The following is a 21,333-nucleotide window of genomic DNA, read 5'->3' as shown; positions in this document are numbered from 1 at the left end:
ATAAAAAGCCAAAAATACAGGCTCCAAATACCCTCAGTCTCCCCAGTCTTGTGATTTGTGATGCAGGCTCATCTGATACCCCTAGAAAGGATAAATCAGGGCACATTCTTCCCTTGCAACATGGCACTCACCTTCACTGACTGCACCTTCCATGTGCTCTCCAAATTCCCCCGAAAAACCACACTCAATCCCTCCTAAAACTCCCCAGTCTCTTCAGTAAGCATCTCCAAGCAGCTGTGGTTCCCACTTGGCCTTTTAAATCACAAACTGTGACTTCACCCTCCTGAATTATAGATGCTGAATCACACCACAGTCATAGCAGGTGGCTAAACAGGATCCTCACAGCCAGGAGAGGGAAGGGCATTGCCCCAAAACACTGGTCCCAGGTCTCCTGCGAATGAGCCTTTCTTCTGCCAAGGTCTTGCTGGGAGAAATGTGCCAACTTCATCTTCAGCCTCCACCAATATTGGCAGCAGAATGTGTTGTGCTGGGTAGTTTTGAGCTGCAGGAGCCCCTGGGAATGGGATTCAGGCTCATTCTCACAGGGATCAGGGGACATTCAGCAGGTAACACTGACATTAAGCCTCTCTGTACTGCAATTGAACAGGAGCCAGCCCAGAGCTGAAATGTCGCAAGCCATGCATTTCTTAGCACTGCAGAACTGTTCTGGGATAAAAGGGAGGTGTTTTAATACTTAGAACTGAGGTTGTCAGATTTCCTTTGTCACCTCTGTTAAAGCAGGGACATGAAAATGAATCTTTTAAACTACATACTCCCAGAGCAAGTAGCAAAACATGGGACCGTGAAGAATTGTAGTGAAATTTGACAAGGAGCCAGGGAAAAAAGCACATCAAATACCAATCAAAAAAATGAAATAAATCCTATTCTCCCACTGCAAAACATGCACAGTAAGGTTGCACACAGTGCAGAACACAAAAGTCCCACTGCTGAATAAAGATGGCCACAGGCAAAAGAGGCACTTGAGGGACAGGGTGTCTGGGCTGCAGAAGAAGTCTCCTGATGATAATTGCTCACATCTTTCAGACTCAGGCACATACAATACGGAGGAATCATCTGTACCTGTAGAAGAGGCAAGGTTGTCGTCCAAAGGTCACGATGACATTGCTGCCAGCATTGAGGTTGTTGCCTGTAATTGTCACCTGGGTGCCACCCGACACTGGTCCCCGCTTTGGCTTGAGATCAGAGAGTGTCAGAGTCTGTGAAGGCAAAGGGTCGTGTTGAAAACACAGCAGAGGAGCGGAGGTACCTTCCCTCTCTCCTTTTAGTGATGGAGAGAGGTAGGCAGCTCCAGGATTTAATAACATCTTAGCTGGACTTCAGAAGATGACCATTTCCTCTGGCCAGTAGAGGAGGATGACACCAGTCCTAACATAGAAAGCCTGTTTGAATGCCAAGTTTGTTGGGATGAGTTCAGACCTAACTCATCTGTTCTCACATCTGCACAATCAAACCTTCCCTTGTGCTTGCTTAGCAATACTCTGTGCTTGCAAACTCAGTTCTACACCTGGAGCAGCTGAAGGCATTACGTCCTATCTCCACTGCTTGTTTGACACAGTTTAGGTGTCTTTTTGCCATCATGCAACAACATTTCCACAAGATAAACCAGGTCTTGAATGGGCTGATTGGATCTTAATGAGGACCCTCCACCTCCAAATTGTGGAGATGAAGATGATCAAGTCCTGAAAAGGTTACTCTAAACCTTATTGATCTGACAAGGGAACAAAACCAGCTCTAAAAGTCCAGAGAGATGCCTGAAAACTCCCCTTGTGCTCATGGGCTTTTTGCCTGGGAGGGAGGAGAGATGTTCAGCAGAGCCGCTGAGCTCGTGTTTTGTGTCTCCCACATTCCCATCACATAACTCCAAATCTTTCTTTTTCTCTTATCAGACTTGGATGCTGAGACAGTCTAGTACGTCATGAGTGTCCTGCACTGGTACAGCACGGGGTGCTCATTTGAGGTGTACTCTGAAATACTGCAGCCACAAAAGGAACATTGTCCAGACAAACCCATTTTTTTTCCTGCTTCTGCTGGTTTTCTAAGCCTCTTTTCCAAACATAACACAGTGCTGTGTTAATAGATCAAAAAGGGGCACAACTCCTTGAGGGGTCTCAAATCTCAAACCTTTTTTTCTTACCCTCCTGCTCTCCCTTCTTCCCAAAAGCGAGATAAAATACTTGCACTCTGAAGGCACACATCACCCTGTTACCACAATGGAGAGAGGAGACATTCATTTTTCAGGGAGAAATTTGGAGTTACAGTTTATTCTTTCATTTGCATTTTAATAGAAAAACTTTCCACTCAGTCCCAAGTGAAAAGCTACTATATGCATTTAAATGAAGATTATTTTTTTTCCCCTCTCTTTAAGAATGACACAAATGCTTGAAGTTCTCCTCAGCTCCTCTGAACCAGCAGGTACATCATGCAGTTACCTTATTGAGCTTTAGAGACCATTAATCCATGTTTATAAAACCACCTGACACACACTGCAGCTCCCACTTTCACACACACAGGGTGTCCCTGTAACCCTCTGGTTAATCATTTTGAAAATCAGCAGCAAGGTTTCCACTCTGCTTTTGTTCAAAATGAAGCTACTGCTTGGAGAAAGAGCTGAACATGAAAATCTGACATATAGCTCAGCAGAAAAATCTATAGTCAGAGCTGGACAATTCTTGTGTTTAAACTTGAATGGTTTTGAAACGATGGGTTGGTAATTGTTTTGCCTCTAGGAGTCTCTTCCCTATTAATTGCTGAAGATTGGGAGGGTATATGAAAAGAAAGAAGAAATTAAGAAACAGCAAATGCCCTGTTTCTTTATACTTTTCTGGGAATATTCTCTAACAGCCATTTTGGAGATAAAAGATGCAAGAATAATATGTAAATGCAAAAGACGCATTTCACTATGTAGTGCTCCTCTATTTTTAGGATACTGCCTCACGACATGATGACAACTCCTCTTTAATCCCTCTACTGATGACCACTTACACCAGTGTAAATTAGTGCTGACCATGATGACTGCTGCCCAGTGGTGACTTCCCAGCTGGGAGAAAACGGGTTGAGAATGGCCAACTTAGTGCAAGTAACCTCCACTACAGCACCACAATAGCAGCCGCTTTACAAACCAGAGAAGAACAGATCTGTAGTCTTCAGCACAGGACACACATGGACCTGCTGGAGAGGGGCCAGAGGAGCCACAGAAATGATGCGAGGCTGGAACAGCTCTGCTGGGAGGACAGGCTGAGAGAGTTGGGGTGTTCAGCCTGGAGAAGAGAAGCTCCAGGGAGACCTTACTGTGGCATTTCAGTGCTTAAAAAGGGGTCTGCAAGAAAGATGGGGACAGACGTTTTAGCAGGGCCTGTTATGGTAGGACAAAGGGTAATGGTTTTAAACTAAAGGAGGGGAGATTCAGGCCAGACATGAAGAAGAATTTTTTTACAATGAGGGTGGCAAAACACTGGCCCAGGTTGGCCAGAGAAGTGGTGGATGCCCCATCCCCAGAGACATCCCAGGCCAGGCTGGACGGGGCTCTGAGCAACCTGAGCTGGTGAAGATGTTCCTGCTCATGGCAGGGGTTGGACTGGATGAGCTTTGAAGGTCTCTATCAATCCAAATTATTCTATGATACGAGTTAAAAAACCAACACCCTTGTCCCACTCCTAGATGGGTTTCCTGCCCTCTCCCCAGAGGCAGATAAACTGACCATGCCCTTTTGAGGGTCCTGGCAGACCAGAACTGCACCAGCGACGTTCCTTGGCAATGCATTGCTGTGTCTCGTGCCAATCTTACAAAAGGGTTTGTGGCTAAGCTTTCGAAGTTGAGATAAGCCATTAATTATTCACAGTGGTCTTCATAAATTTTGCATGGCATGTTTGCAGTAAAACTCAGCCTCCAGACTGTTTACCATTTCCTTGCTGGTGAAAGATGATAGAAAATGCAAGGGGGCTCTAGTGGATTTGTAATAAGCTAAAGTGGACAGTGACAATGAAGGAAAGAGGCCAGGAATTCTATACCTTTCTAGATCCTTACCTACTTTCCTCTCCTTCCCAACCCTTTACTTTTCTCCAAGACCTCCTCTACACAGGCTGTCCACAGAGAAACTGCCAGCAGAGCTTTGGATAAACTGACCTCATGGTGTGTGTCAAGACCTTGGTTCCCACTTCATTCCTTCTGGGGACAAGGGCAGAGCAAGATATGACTCAGATGCAGCTTATGCACCTGGGTTTCCTTTCTATATGTTCAACAGCAACAGCAGGAGGGGAAAGATGGAAGGGAAACCTGTTGCAAATGCTCTCCTGGGACAAGGATTTTAGGAGCAGACCCAGAAGGGATGCAGTCAGAGTACCCCACATCACCTGCACTGAGCCATAAATATCCAAAGACAGAATAAAAGCAAACTTGCTCCAGCATCTGAATTGAAACGTGAAGGGAATTTGTTTTTGATTGAAAGACCATGGCAATAATCATCACAACAAAATGAATAACTTTAAAAAAATAGTTTTCATTTAGATCATCATAAATTTCATTTTAATCTGCAGCCAAATGTTTTGTTTCCTTTTTGGCTTATTTAACTCTCTAAAGCCATTTGCATTTTTGATCACAGATGAGCTTAAACTACCAGCATTTTGAATTTAAAAGTTCTGGTTAGAAATGCGGATAAGAACTGTTCTAGCATCTCTAAACTGAGCTACCTATTTTTTTTTAAACACTGAAATTAAGTACTCTGTTGAATTCAAAATACCACCTCTTCCAATTATTGCAGGAGAGGGGAAGGCTGAACCTACTGGCCAAATTTGACCCTGTTTCACTTCAAACCTTTTGAAATCAAATTTTCCAGAGGATTTACCGTGTGCCAGAAAGTGAGGCTTATCTCACATGCGATGCCCTTTCTTAGTTTTCAAACATCTTCCTTCCCTTAAAGCTGACACCCACCACTGCAGGATGCCAAAGCATGTTATGATGCCTGCAATAACATCTCTACCTTCCTGGCAGAAGCATCGGAGGTAGCCAAGCTGCTCCAAGAAAAACAGCTCCCGCTATGAAAGCAACAGACACAGGAGAGGGCATATGATGGGCAGACTGGAGACCACCTGTATTTTTTTCTGTCTAGCACAAAGGTATCAAGGTATTCAGCAGAGAAAACCCTGTTGACTTCACGCTCATGCGCAGCTGGGATAGCTGGCAGCTGGAAAGCCAGCAAGCGGAGGGAAAAGCTGTCATAGATGGACACGGATGATGGGAGTTGGACAGTAATTCCAAGAGTAGCAAAGGTGACACGCTGAAGTGTAATGTCCTGGAAAGAGCCCTTCTGTCTGCCTAGCGGGGGCTGTCCCTCAAGGTGTTTCTTTGCCCCTGCCACCATAGCACCTGAGTGACATCAGAAAATACAGAGAACAGAGATATTTCTGTAGCTCAAAGGGGAAATCTGAGAGATTTGCATTCATTACTAGTTGCTTTTTACCATTAAAAAATGCTCAGGCATGTGAGTAATTTCAGAAAAGACCCATTCCCTTGCAGGAGTCAAGGGCTTTTGATGGGAACAAAGAGACCTTCTCACCTCAAATCTGCACAGATCAAGGTGAAGCAACATTTGCATGTCCCCAGCAAGGGGCCTTAGAGGAATAAGCAGGTCTCTTGGACAAGGAGCATCAGTAGAAATGGGGAAAGTGAAGCAAAAAAACAAGTCACGTGTGCAATGTGTTGGGCTCTGCACAACTCTTCATCAGGAAGTAAGAGTCTTGCACTAGCAGCAGTGCAGAATCAGTCCCAAAGCCCCTCTGACCCCTGATGTCCCAGACAGAGGGTGTAAAAAGCCAATTTGCCACCTTCAGTGGTCTCTCTAAAAACAGGAGCGTGGCACATTGCTGACTCCAGACCACTCCCTAAGGGTAGTCACCTGCAACAGGAATAATCCCTTTCCTTTTCTTCTTTGGAGCAGGTCAGTGATTGTCCCCATGTACTGGGCTCTGGTGAGGCAGCACCTTTGTGTCCCCGGGCTTGAGCAGGGCAGCTCTGCCATCAGTGCTGGGGACCAGGGAGAATGGAGGAGGTGATGGGGAGACAGGCGATGATGATACCCTGGGGAGATCCAAGAGCGAGGATGAAGAAACTCCACCATGAACATCACATGCCTCCTGCTGAAGACCTCAGGGTGGTAATGACTTGTGGCAACTGCCATGTTTCTGCTGTAGGACCCTGGTGCCTTCAACTGAAGGGATGCTAGCAGGGTGAGCATCCCACCCAGGAAAAGTAAGATATTAGGAAAGCCTTTTTCTTTTTTAAGTCCTTTTTTTCTTTCCTCTATAGCACTTTTAACTATTAATGAGGATTTTCTGTACTAATTTGGAGCATGGCTGTATGTAATGAAAATGGACTAATAATTTGGACTATTATTAGATTGTTAAAACATTAATAAGGCAAGTTATTTTTGCTCATAACAAGATTTTGAAAGGAAATGGATGGAACAACTTGGTGTGCTCAGAACAGCAGTGGAAAGATAAGAAGCTGAGTATGACCAAAGGCAATGAACAGATGCATCAAAGGGAACTAGGGCCTGAGGACCTTCAGGCCCAAGGAGAACTTCTCACAGGAGCTTACCATAAAGTAGTAGAGCTGTGAAGACCTGGCCATGAACTCTGGTTTGCATTCGGCCACGCAGATTTCCACAAATCCAGCATGCTGGCTGGGCTTGGCCTCCCCCATCTCACATACTATCCTGTGGAGAAAACATGAACCAGAACGAAAGTTTGAGGGGTGGTTTGGTGGTGTGAATGAGATGAAGTTGGAGCAAACAGCCCACACTGCTGGGAGATGGACTGCAGTCTCAATCCATCCTCATCTTTCCAATCCAGGATTCACATTGTGGACTAATTCTTTTAAAGACTGATGGCTTTCGGCTGGTGGCACCTGGTGGCACAAATGCTCAGCTGGTGCAAATCAACATAGCTTCACTTCAATATACAGACAAATACTGGGCTGAGGTCTGACCCCAGGGGGTCTCTCTGTCCTCCAGCCTTGCATGGTGGACAGATTTATAGTTGTAAAGCTTAATGATCACTCCTGTGTGGGATAAGCTGTTTCTCAGGACTGCTGTCCCACAAACTGGAATTGAACACTCTTCTGGTGGCTGTTATGTGAAAGACAAAATATAATTTTAGGGTATATGCCATGAGGACCACCTAAATATGCAATCCAAATTCAGTAATAAATGGATTATGAACTCCTGAGCTGCAGGTGAGGAATGGCCTCTTCCATTCTTCACTTCCAAGGTTGAGTGAAATGGACTTCTCAGAAGACCCTACAGGTCGCAAGGACTGTTATCAGGTGTGCTGTGGCCCAGTGTCTGCCACACACCCAACTTACTGCTCTGCTGGGATGTACCCTTCCACCAGCGGCTTGCATTCTACTCCGGCCACTTTGACGTGAGATGCAATATCTCTGAACTCCAGCCCCAGATTCTCCCCACGGATGGTCACCTTGGTCCCTCCTTCACGAGGGCCTGTCACTGGGTTGATCTGCAGAAATGAGACAAGAAAAGGGAAGACAATCACACCACCTGTGTAAAGACATCAGAATCCTCTCATGTGAAAGAAGAGGCATATCATGTCTCTGTGACCACTTAGAGACACTCATAATTATGCTAAACAACTGAGGAAGCAAGCCTAGTCCAGATACATCACTAAGGACTAGCTCCCTGCAAATATATCACACATGCATCAACCTCAGAGTATCCAGAATTCTGCCCCAGATCTCTTCTACTCTATCTTGACTATTGGCAAAATATCTGGAGATGAATAGGAGATGGTTTCTGGTAGTGTAGGTGAGCTCTGCACTATAAAGACATTTGTCATGGAAAGCCAGGAGTGGAAATAAATGGGAGAAAGAAAAAGAAATGGACACAAATGGCTTCATCCAGTCACTTTAAATCCTAAATTCCCCACCCAAAGCATAAGGAGTTTTTGATCTGTTCCGGAGGTAGATATTGATCATGCATCACAAACTCAGCTGAAAATGTCCAGAGTTGGAAGGGACCCACAATGATCATCAAGTCCAACTCCTGTCCGTGGACAGGACAACCCCACAGTTCACACCGTGTGTCTGAAGACGTTGTCCAGTCTCTTCTTGAACACTGTCAGGCTTGGGGCCATGACACCTCCCTGGGGAGCCTGTTCCAGTGTCCAGCACCCTCTGGGTGAAGAACCTTTTCCTCATGTCCAACCTGACCCTCTCCTGGCACATCTTCCTGCCATTCCCTGGGGTTTTGTCACTGGTCACTAAAGAGAAGAGCTCAGCCCTTCCCTCCTGCTCCCCTTGTGATGAAGCTGCAGCCCCATGAGCTCTGCCCTCAGTCTCCTCTTCTCCAGGTTGAACAAACTAAGTGATTTTAGCCACTCCTCATATGGCTTCCCCTCCAAACCTTTCACCAACTTTGTAGCCTCTTCTGGACACTCTCCAGTGGCTTTATATCCCATTTATGTCCTTTTTATACTGTGGCAACCAAAACTGCATACAGTGCTCCAGGTGCGGTCACACCAGCGCAGAGAAGTAGGATTGCTATATCTTGCTCAGCAGCGGTTGTTCTGGGCAGAAGAGCCAAAGCACCACTAGGACTCCAGAGCTCACTTCTCCATCCCATTGCAGAGCCTCACCCTCAACCCAGAGTTGTCCAACCTTCTGCGACATTTCTGGCCCATGCAAAGGGGACATGTCCATGGAAAAACATTCTGTATTGCATCCGTCACCCTTGTTCAGAGCCAGGTGGAAATTAGCACTGGAGTTGTCTCCTCAACATTGAAACAACACTGTAATCATGGTGTTGGCCCTTAATTATCCCAGTTCCGCCCTTCCAATTAGTCAGCATGCCCAAATGCTTTACCATAGAACTGACTAGTTGAAAGGGGTTTCAAATGTTGCTTTCAAAGGGTGTTCCCTGCTGCCCACTCAGGATGCCATGGTTGCCATCTGCCAGCATTGGCTGTGAAGAAGGGGGAATTCCCTGTCTGAGGTCCCTACCCACTGGAGGATGGCTCTGCCAACTGGGAATCTAGGGCTGGCAGCCATACCCTTGCTTAGCAGTTGGACTGGCAGGGAACGTCGAGTCACTGGCACGAACAGGGCTGCTCTTGACTGCTTCCCAGCATGAAGTCTGGCACCAAAGTTTGCCTAATTTCCACCCAGGGGCCAATTTTTAGAAGGTCAATCTTTAGTAAAAGGAAAAGAATCATAGAATGTGACCCTGACACCTCTAGGGAATATTTTATTTTAGGATAAAATGCATAGATGAGGTTCTTAGGGACATGATTTAGTGACAGTGTTGGGTTAACAGTTGGACTTGATGATCCTGAGGGTCTTTTCCAACCAAAATGATTCAATGATTCTGTGATTTAATTTTAGGTGCTATGAACCACCTTCTGAAAAAAATATGCCTTTGCTCTGACTCTACAGGGAACCTGTAGGGGTTAAAATTTTAATAGTATTAAATTATCACAGACAAGTGATGGACCTGTAGGGTTATGTAGCATAGACACAACCTCTGCAGCACAAGACCCCTCATGATGGCCCGGTGTCAGGTCCAAAAAACAGACAAATGTCACTTGAACCAACGAAATCAGAACTATGGCAGGCTTATTTCTACTCCAAAAGTCAATAAGATGCTTACATCCTACAAAGAAAATAGCACAAAATTCATAAATCTGAACAGGTGAGATGATTATTTCTCTTGTCTGGAGATTTCACCTTTGGCTGGTCTGTGGTGATGAGCTTGATAGACAAGTAGAAAATGGATGAAAAGTGAAAGAAAGAGAGAGGCATTTGTGGTTACCTTCCAGGAAATGAGGAAAGTATCTTAAAAATGAGAATGAAAATGTAATTTCTTTTCCAGGAGAAACTAATGCTGATTGTCTCAGTTGGGGATTCAACGTTCAAAATTTGAACTATTTTCTACAAATAGCAATTCCAAAATATGCTTATTCTGAACCATTAATAAATATCTGTTCAAGTAAAGTTTTCTGTTTGAAATATTTTGCTGATGTCAGTTAATTCTCTGCTGATAAAACACTTTATATGAATGCAAACTAATATGTACTCAAAATGACAAAAGAAAGATAAACTAAAATTACCTTATTTCAGTTTATTTCCTTATGTATTTTATAAGCATTTCCTTATGCATTTTATAAGAGAACTGAGTTCTCCATGAAATATTTTGGTTCTATTTCATGGTATTAAACTTGCTATCAAATGGTTTTCACTTGTTCTAGTAAGGTGGGTGTCTAGTAAGGCAAGTCTATGGTTAATTAGGGCTCATCTATGCTTGAAAGAACTTGCCAGCATGGGAAATACATCTCACAGCAGGTCAAAAGAGGACTTTTTTTTTCTCATATGACTAATGTCATTACCCTGAATAAAAGAAGGTGTAGTGGTGAAAAGGAATATCTTCCTAGAAAAGTCCTTTAGAACTAGGGGTGAATTTGAGACAAAAGGTTCACTGCAGAAGTGACCAAAAACCTCAATGGCAACATTCTCATTCTCCTTCTGTCTCTGTCTAAAGCACCAGATTCTTAAAAATTCTTGCTGTGACGCAAAAAAGCATCACCAGGAAACTTCCCAGATTGAAACCAGCACAGCACCTCTGGACCTCACTCTGTGCCATTTTAATTTGTAAAGTCCAGCTTCAAAACCACTTATTTCCTTAAAACAGGAAGGTCTGGGATTCTCCCAGGAGCATGTGGGAGATTCTTTAACCTCAACCCATGGCATTCCCGCAGAAGTTTAAATGTTACTGTGCTGTTTTCACAGTGAAAGAAAAGGACCCTGTTTCTATTTCAGGTGCAAAAATGTGGAACAAGACCTGTCAGTTTTGGAGAGGAATACCCAAGTAAGGAAAGAAAAGCTTCCAGGAAATCTCTGCTTTCTCTTGCAGAACCAGAGCTGTGACACTACATCAGAATTTATGCCTTTTGCTTGTATAAGCCTAATGCTGCAGCTTGTCATGCTGAAAGGAGGGTTTGTGGCTCAGTGGGTCTTCAAATGATAAAATCATAGGACTGTTTGGGTTGAAGGGACCTTCAAAGCTCATCCAGTGCCACCCCTGCCATGAGCAGGGACATCTTCACCAGCTCAGGTTGCTCAGAGCCCCGTCCAGCCCAGACTGGGATGTATCCAGGGATGGCGCATCCAGTGCCTCTCTGGGCAACCTGGGCCAGGCTCTCACCACTCTCATTGTAAAAAATTTCCTCATCATGTCTAACCTGAATCTCCCCTCCTTTAGTTTAAAATCATGACCTCTTGTCCTATCACAATACACCCCGTTAAAATCTGTCCCCATCTTTCTTACAGGCCCCTTTTAAGCACTGAAAGGCTACAATAAGGCCTCCCTGGAGCTTCTGTTCTCCAGCTGAACACCCAACTCTCTCAACCTGAGCCAACTCTCTCAGCCTGTCCTCCCAGCAGAGCTGTTCCAGCATCGGATCATTCCTGGGGCTCCTCTGGCCCCTCTCCAGCAGGTCCATGTGTGTCCTGTGCTGAGGACCCAGAGCTGGACCAGCACTGCAGGGGGGTCTCACCAGAGTGGAGCAGAGGGGCAGAATCACCTCCCTCCACCTGCTGCCCACACTCCTTGTGGTGAAGCCCAGGGTACCATTTGCCTTCTGGATTGCAAGAGCACATTGATTAAATCCTTTAATTTCACTGAGTGGCAGTATAAATGCAGGAGCTAGTAAGTAAATACAGGTTATGGGAAGCTCTGTGCTGGGTGCTTGTGTGTGCCTGTGAAAGTGTGAGTACACGTGTTGTTTCTCCCCCTTCGCCTGCACAGATATTACACTGGCTCCTCGCCAGGATATACGTGCTCTTACCAACCACTCCAGACCTACCATTAGCTGCAATATAGATCCAGTCACTTGAGATTACTTCCATGCTAATGGCTCAGAAAACAGACTTTACAAGGGCTACTTATGATTGCACCAGACAGTTGGAATATTTCATGAGCGAATATTGCAATGATCTGAGCTTTGGGAGCTGTTGGAGCAAATAGCAGAAGAATTAGAAGTACATCTCTTCTGGAGCTGCAGGGTGGAGAGTGAGTGCTTTGCACTTTATAAAGAGACTGTAGATGAAGGTTGGGGTCAAAGCCTGGCAGAAAAATGTGGATGGGCTTTCAGAATGCCATGCTACTGCATGGTCAGGTCTTTGTATTATCGACTTCTGCTTTAGCTGGTCATCCATTAGCTTCCCAAAACCAAATTCTATGACTCTATGCAAAATTTCTGAATCTTTCATAAGCTTTGAGAATCTGAAAAGATTAAAAAACTTTCCCTCAGCTCTCAATAATTTTCAATGCCTCAAATCTGAGCTTTCAGATGTACTTGCTGTCTTGAGTTTGGTTTCAGAGGTTCAGGTGGGTCCAAAATTACCAGCCCTGAATAACTCCAAGTGTGGTGATCTCCATGATGGAAACATCAGAATGAGCCTGGTGCTCCAGCACCCACCTGAGTGAGTAGTTTGGGGATTAATGAATAACAGGAAGACAGATGAAAACATAGTGAGAAGGGTTCCTTTCAGTGGCATCTAGGAAAAAGAGATTTTACCCAGCCTTTGCTTTCACAAAAACTCTGGTGCATGAATATTAGCTTATGGCTTGTCCATAACACCCATACTTTTTCATTCTTAAGTGAATGCAATTGAAAAAGCCTGCTTTTCTTCTTCTTTCTTTTCTTTCTTTCTTTTCTTTCTTCCTTTCCTCCTTCCCTTCCCTTCCCTTCCCTTCCCTTCCCTTCCCTTCCCTTCCCTTCCCTTCCCTTCCCTTCCCTTCCCTTCCCTTCCCTTCTCACAAAATAACCCACCTAATTATTCAAATTAAACCACAACTGTGTAGGCTGGATTTTCTTCCTTCGCATTTCCCCGTATCTTTTCTGTCTCATTTTGCTCCTTACTTTTCTCATTTGCAAAATAAGCCTCTATCCACCCTGAAAGGGTGCTCGTGTTAACTAAGGCATGGTGACCAAGAAATACTTAAGGCAGGATGTAGTTGGTAGAGAAGGAGCCCTCATTTCTGAGGCTCAGATCTGTCCTGCTGCCTACCCTGTGACCCTGAAAATGATGCTCGTCATTATGGCAAGGGCATCCTAAGACAGCAGACAAAAATCACTGTAGATGAGCCTTGATTTTTCTCCTCTGGCTTCTTTCTCTTCCTCTGCTCCCTCTCTCTATGTTTTTTCTATTATCTTATCTCCCCTTTGTACTGTTGTCCCAGCTCTTCCTTTGACCCAGTCAACACATTCAATAGGAAACCTTCTAAAGAACACACACCTGCTGCAGGTCCTTCCCCCCAACCTTGCCCTCATACTCTCATAATGGGACTGTTCCAACCTTCATTTAGTCCAGGCTTCATTCTATCGCTTCTTGAGCCTTCAGAGGGGAAAAGCAACAACTCTACAGGGCTCTGCTTGCTTTATGGGGACTTCTTTCACCATGCAAAGTCAGCCAGGCAAACAGAAAAGCATTATTCTGCTGGAGTCAGTGGAGTCTAGTTTCTTTCTGCACATTGACTTTGTCCATGTTATGCTATCGGCATGCATGAACTACAGCCTGACCTCTTCCTTGACCTTCTGTCAGCAAAGCTCAAAACACTCTGAGACCACTCAATGTCTTCTCAACCAGGTTAGTTTCAAGAGACACTTGGGCTCATTAGATTAGCCTCACATCATCCCTTTGAGATGCCCCAGAGCATCTTGTCTCACCTTCAGCTGCTCCTAAAGGCTTCGTGTCACATCTGCGAGCCCTGTGTGGGCAGCTTAGATGTTCCGCAGTTCCTCAGACTGCACTAGTAAATCTTGTTCGTGCAACTGATTCATGTCCACGTTGACTTTGGTGGAAACTCTGACACGCTACTCTCCCCTTTGTTGTAGACACCTGAAGTTGTATGCCTACCTTTGAAGCCCACCATGGCCTCCCATCTCCAAGTTCCCTGAGGCTTTGCCTGACCTAGCAGAACTCAGTCTTGACCTTCCCCTCATCAACTCAAAGACACATCACAAAAATAAACCAAGGAAAAGGTAGGAGAGGGAATACTCCAGCTTCTTGCGAATCCATGACTTACATCTGTGATCTTGGGGTTGGTGCATTTGCCCTTGGTGCTGGACAACTCCAACCACTGACTGTCCTGAACTGGGCAGTGTTGCTTCAGCGTGCACTGGTTCTGCACCTCGCACCAGCCACACTCGAAGTCTGGGTCGGCTTTCAGGCAGAGTCCACAGCTGTCCCGCATGGCCCCGCACTTGTACAGGTGAACTGGAGGGACAGAAAAACAGAGAGGACCTGAGAGACACAGAGACAGCATGGGAGAGCGGTGGGATGTCAAAGGGCAGAATGAGAAGCGAGAGAGGGGAAGGTGTCCTGGGCTGCTCATCCCAGGAGATGGATGAGACCTCTCCAGGGGGGTAAATAATGGGAGGGAAGAAAATGCTTACATCCTTCTTTAAATAAACTACACTTGTCAGAGCTCATCCCTCATGCAAGGTATTTTGGAAGCTGAGGGCAGAGGAAAGGTTGCTGCCCTCAATAAGGTGATGGGGTGCAAGCAGGAGGTTTGGAGGAAAAGTGCTTAAGAAGTGACTCAGCCTCAGTCCCTTCCTTTTCCAGAGTCAGTCTGAATGCCACATATTGACACCTATAACCAGCCTCAGCCTCCGATCTTCATCCTAGAATGAATTTCTAGACCTCGTCTACCCACAGCTTAAACTTGGGGATTTGTCTAGTGTGAAACTACGGAGAACTGGGTGCTAAGGTGATACTGCTCACATTTTCCCCTTAACAGAAATCCTAAGAAAAAATAGTAAATCGACAATGGTTCCCTATGAGGCTGAATCCAGGGATTCACAACCAGCCTTTCCCTCTTCTTCTGCTTCAGAAATTCAGTTTGCCTTACACTTTGAAATACTAAGTTGATCCTCCTGTAATACAGACAGCAATGATTAATGCTTAGCTCCTTCTTGGGCTAAGTGATTAGAAGCAATCAAAGCTTTTTTTTTTTCCCAAATAAAGCCTGAAAACATTGCAGTCCTCCTACAAAATAAGATTATGTTATTTATTCTGATTTTACAGATGTGTAAATTGAGTCTTGGGTTGCACAGGGGGCTGATAGCGCAAGTCTCCTCCCTGAAGATGAAGGTGGCAGAATTTAGGCCTTCAGACTTGCTTTTTTTTTCTGAATTTGTGAGGGTGTTGTTGGATTTCTTTGTGAGACTGGGGATTTTCCTTTTGTGCTTCTGCTTTGCTGTGTCAGTAGGTGACTAAAGTCTTGTCTCTGGTTATTGCTATACACAATCCCAAAGCTCAAAGGCTTTGGATATGTGTGTTGAAAAGCTCTGGCTGTCTCTTCGTATCTGCACCCTAGAAGTCAGCAAACATTGAGCAATGCAAGGAAAATCTCAGGAACCTTTTATTTTCTCCAGGTTGGGTGCAAGAAAGATTTGCCAAACATCTGTCAATCACAGTGTACTATAGGCTTCCTGGGTTACAGCGTTTTTCTTAATTTTCTGTTAGATTTCCTCAAATTTGCTGAGTTGCTCAGCTTCCAATGATATCAGTAAGTATCTCTGCAGGCCACGTTTAGTTCACCCTTTCAGCCTATCAGCCCAGTACAGGTGATGCTGGCTATGACAGTAATGGCCTCTTGGTTGCTTGAAGGTGTTGTACCCCAGCACAACCGCACTTAGAAGGGTGCTGGACCTAATCTTGCCTCTACCTCTCAGGTTTCCAAAGAAGAAGGTCTACTTATTTGCAGCGCTGTCAAAAGTTCTGCCAGGGCTTTGTGTTTCTTGTAGCCGCTACCTTTATGCTATTAAATAAAGCTCTGTGTCCTCAAGAGCATGTGATACGCCTCAATGTGATATATCCATGTGCACATGCCTTAGCTCTCCTCCTGACCCAAAACATGATGGGTTCATCCAAAGTACTCATTTGGGGTAGCTGCCAGCCAGTGCCACTTCCCAAATTTTTCCAAATAGTTACTTACAAACTTTTGGGTTGGTATCATCTACTGGACTGAGCACTGGGGAGGTCAAAGTTCAAATCCTGAGGTCAGTTTTGGGCCCTTCATGACAAGAAAGACCTTGAGGTGCTGGAGCGAGTTGAGAGAAGGGAACGGAGCTGCAGAAGGGGCTGGAGCAAAAGTGTGATGGGAGCGGCTGAGGGACCTGGGGGGTTCAGCTAGAGAACAGGAGCTGAGGGGAGACCTTCTGATCTCTGAACTGCCTGAAAGGAGCTTGGAGCCAGTGGGGGTCGGGCTCTGCTCCCCAGGAACAAGCACCAGGATGAGAGGAAATGGCCTCAAGTTGCACCAGGGGAGGCTGAGGTTGGATCTGGGGAACAATTTATTCCTAGAAAGGGCTGTCAGGCATTGGAACAGGCTGCCCAGGGCAGTGGTAGAGTCACCATCCCTGGAGGGGTTTAAAAGATGCGTATGTGAGGTTCTTAGGGACGTGGTTTAGTGGTGGACTTGGCAGTGCTAGGATAATGGTTGGATTTGATGATCTTAAAGGTCTTTTCCAATATAAATGATTCTATTATTCTATAATAAGGCAATAACTTTTAACAGACTGAGCTAAAGACTAAGCACCACAGATAAATCTTGAATTCATCCCCTGGTCTGGTTTATATCACCAGCACCGAAATGCCTATAGAGAGAGGCTGGCAGTGTGAACATGGGCTGTGCCATGCTGCTGGATGCCAGAGCTAGACAATGGTCTCCAGCCTGTTGTGTTTACTGAGCGGATTTAATCTCCAAAAGCCACAGTTTTGGGGAAGATAGTGCAGGACCTCTTGCATTCAGACTGGGTGTTAAAACCCACTGGCTATTTAAATCAGCAGAGCATCACAGCACTGGGTACAGGGAAAGAAGGACAAGAGGGGGTCATGCTGTGAGAAGAAGAGTTGCTTTCTGTATTGCTCTCTAGCTTCAATGTGGTTTTGGTGAAAACCTCACCCACCAACCCTCAGCATTAGAATGGGTGTGGAATGGTGTGAGAGGACCAAGGAAGTACCTGATGGGCAGAAATGGAGTGGGGGTTGTGGAAAGTGTCCAAGAAAAGAGAAGGTAAAGCAAGGGAGGGAGAAACTTCTGGGAGGTGGTGATGTGAGAAGGAGAGAATCCAGAAATGCAGAGTAGCCAAGAGGAGAGGTTGCCTGGGGAAAAGGTCTCAGTGTGGCTGAGGGTGGTGGACAAGAAGGATCTGGATGTGAATGGACTACTCCTCTCCACCAAAAATGCTCTAGGGTCATGGCTGGGCATGCAACATCCCTCTGTGAAGGACACATCAATCCTGTGCCATTGGTGGTAGTTAAATGGAGACAGGCTCTGGGCAGGAGGTGGTTTTCAGTCTTTGGCCATTAAAATTTTCTTTTGTTCAACCTTTTCCCACTGGCAAGCCACAGCTTTTCTCCTCCCCCTCTCCCTTCTCCTGTTCATTACTACATTGCCTCTGAGAAGAGACCATCCGCTCTTCTGGCATGTTAAGTTGAAGAGCATCACTGCAGGAGAAATAAAGAGAGGGGAGAAGCTAGAGCAGGAGAGGCATAAAAACAAGACACAAAAATGCAGGGAGAAGCAGGAGGCAAAGATGATGAAGGAAGAGAGAAAGCGACACAAATGAGAGGGAGAGTCGTATTTCTCAGGTGCAAAGAGAGAAGTGTAGGGTGGGAAACACAAAGCACACACACAAAAAAATTGGTAATTTGCAGAGTGCAGAGAACAAGGATGCACCAGACAGCACAGGGAGATGGTGACGGCTTTGTTAAGTGTAGGGAGAGATGTGGCCCGTTGCTAAGGTTACCGCTTCCAAGGACAAGTTGAAATAACTCTTTACCTTTGTTCTGTGCTGGGTTGTCAATGTTGAAATTCCCATTCCACACAACCGTCAGCTCCACCGGTAGGCTGTTAATCTCCATCCCTTCGTATGAATACTAGAAGTGAGAGAGCAAAAAAAAAACAACAAACAAACCCAGACTTACATGGTGCCCAAAAGTGGGGAGGGGATGGGATGAGATGAGGCAAGAGGTGGTGCTGCAAGTTGTGAACAAGATAAATGGAGCTGTCACCTACCTCCTTACCAGCCATTACCTGCCAGAAAGCCACAGGATGCTCTCAAAGTTGTGAGTCTCAATGGAGTAAGCCGTCTCCCTTTCAATAACCTACTTAGCCATTGGGTGAATATTCCGCTATTTGAACATCATTGTGTGTGATGGGACCTATCCTGGAAATCTGCCTCCCAGTTGTTGAGAACAGCCCTGAAGAATACTTTGCCAACTCCTGGGTGAACCTCTAAGGTGGATAATATGCATTATGGGTCTATGATCCAAATATACCTCCGCTGTGTACTCCATAGATGCTGAGCATAAATGTAAGGTTATCTGCACTAGTGATATTTTGAAGAAATCTTGGCAGCTGAGTGAGGTCTCAGAAAGCAGGGAACAGGTATACCATGGAAACACCTTAAGAAGGGGAAAATTGAAGTTCTGTGTAATTACAAACCTGTCATCTTAACTTGGCTTCCCAGAAAGAAAGTACATCAAATTATTAAACAATCAATTTATAAGCACCTGCAAGATGATAAGGTGATAAAAATCAGCCAGCATAGATTTGTCAAGAACAAATTGTGTCAACCCAATCTAATTTCCTTTTTTGACAGGCTTAATGGCTTTGTGGATAAAGGGGAGGCAGCAGATGTGATTTATCTTGATTTCAGTAAAGTATTTGCTACTGTCCTACAGGACATTCCCATAAACAAACTAGGGAACTATGATCTAAAAGAAGCCACCATAAGGTATATGCAAAAGCTGCCAAAAAGCAGTTAAAAGAAGTTAAGTAATTCAGTGTCAGGCTGGAAGGGCGTTTCAAATGGAGTATTGTCCTGGGTCTGGCATTATTCTGTATTTTACTACTGACTTGGATGATAGACTACAGATTTTGTGAATGACACTGTGGGAAAGGGTGCAACAATATCCAAAAGTGGGGTTAAGAATTCAAAACAAACTTGACAAATTGTAGAATGGGGCCAAAATCAACAAAGTGAAATTCAATACAGGCAAGTACCAAGAATTCTTCAGTAGGAGGAATCGATGCAAACAATTACAAAATTGGAGTGACTGGGCAGTGCTGCAGGGAAGGGTCTGGGGACTACTGAAGATCACAAACAGATTGTGAATCAACAATGCCATATTGCTGCCAAAAAAAGCATTAAATCTCATTTGAGGATGTGCTAGATAGTGTTTGTTACATACATAAGCCCCAGGAGGCAATTATTTTTCCCTACTCAGAACAAGAAAGGCTTCAGCTGGAGTAAGGGGTATCCAGTGTCCAAAAATATTAAGAAAGCCATAGAAATCTTCTGAGAGAGTTGGACAGACTTAAACAAACACATGTCAGGCGCAGTCAGAGCACACAGATCTGGCCTTAGTGAGGAAATGGAAGCCATTCTCTGGAGTGTCCCTGACACATGGTGTTTAGTGTATTTTTTCAGCCAGATTTTAATTTATCATAAGCCGGTTCGCACAGGGTTCATCCAGTCGCCCATGAGATCCCACTGCCCACCTCCATCAACAGATTCCATCCAACGTTTAACCAAAAAGCCTCATAATGGGAGAGGAGATGACTGCTTAAAGGACAGAAGGGAAATAAGGCAAGAAAAGGAGAGACATGGGGAAGAAATTTTTTACACTGAGGGTGGTAAAACGTTGGCCCAGGTTGCCCAGAGAGGTGGTGGATGAACTATCCCTGGAGACATCCCAGGCCAGGCTGGACGGGGCTCTGAGCAACCTGAGCTGGTGAAGATGTCCCTGCTCATGGCAGGGGGGAAACTGGATGAGCTTTGAAGGTCCCTTCTATCCCAAACTATTCTATCATTCTATGATTTTATGTCTGCTACTATTACTGATCACAATGCATATAAGCATTTACCTTCCTGAAATCAGGAATCTCTCACTCCAGTGGGATCTATAGTGGGACAAACTCCCACATTTAAATCAAAAGGTGGTTTCCCCACTACAAGATTAAGCACAATTCAATAAGCTGTCTGGTTTGGTTGGTGACATCTTAGAGACCACTAACAAGTTCCCCATCATTTGAAGTCTCAGCGTGGCTTTCCACAGAGATGCCAAAGCTCTGAGCCTTTAGAGGCAGGTTTTTCGGTATCCGTTAATTGCCATATAATTGCGGACTAAATCGTATACGGTGATTTCTGTCCATTACAGCAGAGTGAGTGCTAGTTGCATGGTAATTTCTCTTTGGACAAACTAAATGCAATCAGCCACTAATCTGCAAGACCCTGTGATTACAGTCTAGTTGTAGGGTATTTATGGGTATAAGCTTTGTGGTTACCATGGAAGTAAAGAGCAGCCGCAGTTTAGCAGAGTCCTTCACAATAGGGCTGTACCCGCCAGTCCCTTTCAGTATTAGCATTTTTATGACACTTCTCAGTGTCACTGCCAGCAAGATGCAAGATGATGTGGAGCCGCTTGGACTCACAACGCTGGCTTTTCACAGCTTTTTGAAGCTGAGAGCAAGGATGGGGACACAGCAGTGGGAAGGAAAGTGCCTGAAAAGTAGAGAATAATTAATCTTCTGCCACTCAGGAGCTTTGCAAATGCTCGCTTTGCACACCGCTTCACAAATGCTGATTGGGAATTGGAAAGAGAATATATTCAGAAGCACTGGTCACCCTTAAGTCAGAAGTTGAGTCTGTAGGTGCCCGAGAAAGTGCTACTATCTGCCTCAGGAGAGCCTCATGTGTGTTGGGATTTAGCTGTTAGCAGGGCTGCCAAGGGACAGGCAGCTGGAGTCCCCCAGAGCCTTTCATCCCACCAAGGAACCCAGTGCCAGCAGCAGGAGCCTAGCTGGGATTTTAGATCTTATCTGTCTGTGGCACTGGGAGGCAAACACATATTAGATTTGTTAACTCAACAGACATGATCCAAAACTGGGAATGGATGCAAGGGAATAGACAACAGGATCCCCATGGATGAGCTCCAAGGATGAAGGCACCTGGGGCTGGAATGAGGATGCTCTGCATGTCTGGACCACTCAGACAGCTTGTGGGTTGAACGGTAGCAAAACAGAGTGATTTGCAAAGTTACTGTGAGTAAATGTTCCATCCTCTATAGACCACAGGAGATGCTAAGTCATTGTGATCCCTGTTCAAAGTCCACTGAACTCAACAGGAGTCTTTGAAAAGGATTCTCTCAGTTGTAACAATAAGATGGATATACGCTTCAGAGAAAAAAAAAAAAAAAAAGGATCGTGTATCCATCTTCAGGACTAACAGCAGA

The 21,333-nt window shown here is 45.1% G+C and overlaps 1 protein-coding gene across 1 annotated transcript in view; it reads right to left on the bottom strand.

Annotated features, from left to right (window-relative positions):
- The window catches only part of PLXNA4 (plexin A4), a gene marked incomplete at its 3' end in the record, with an annotated part of 457,578 nt that overhangs the window by 62,217 nt on the left and 374,028 nt on the right, over positions 1-21,333 (bottom strand). Inside the window, exons 10-14 of the mRNA XM_080363684.1 lie at positions 17,877-17,973; positions 14,111-14,301; positions 7,378-7,529; positions 6,613-6,730; positions 1,081-1,217 (exon numbers count right to left, since the gene is read on the bottom strand). Of these exons, the coding sequence (XP_080219810.1) occupies positions 1,081-1,217; positions 6,613-6,730; positions 7,378-7,529; positions 14,111-14,301; positions 17,877-17,973 (695 nt within the window). The remainder of the gene's footprint in view (positions 1-1,080; positions 1,218-6,612; positions 6,731-7,377; positions 7,530-14,110; positions 14,302-17,876; positions 17,974-21,333) is intronic.

Source organism: Nesoenas mayeri (assembly GCF_963082525.1).
Source record: "Nesoenas mayeri genome assembly, chromosome: 1".
In the NCBI taxonomy this organism is placed as follows: Eukaryota; Metazoa; Chordata; class Aves; order Columbiformes; family Columbidae; genus Nesoenas; species Nesoenas mayeri.
Note: the sequence above shows the minus strand (reverse complement) of the source record. Positions and strands in the feature narration are given on the sequence as shown.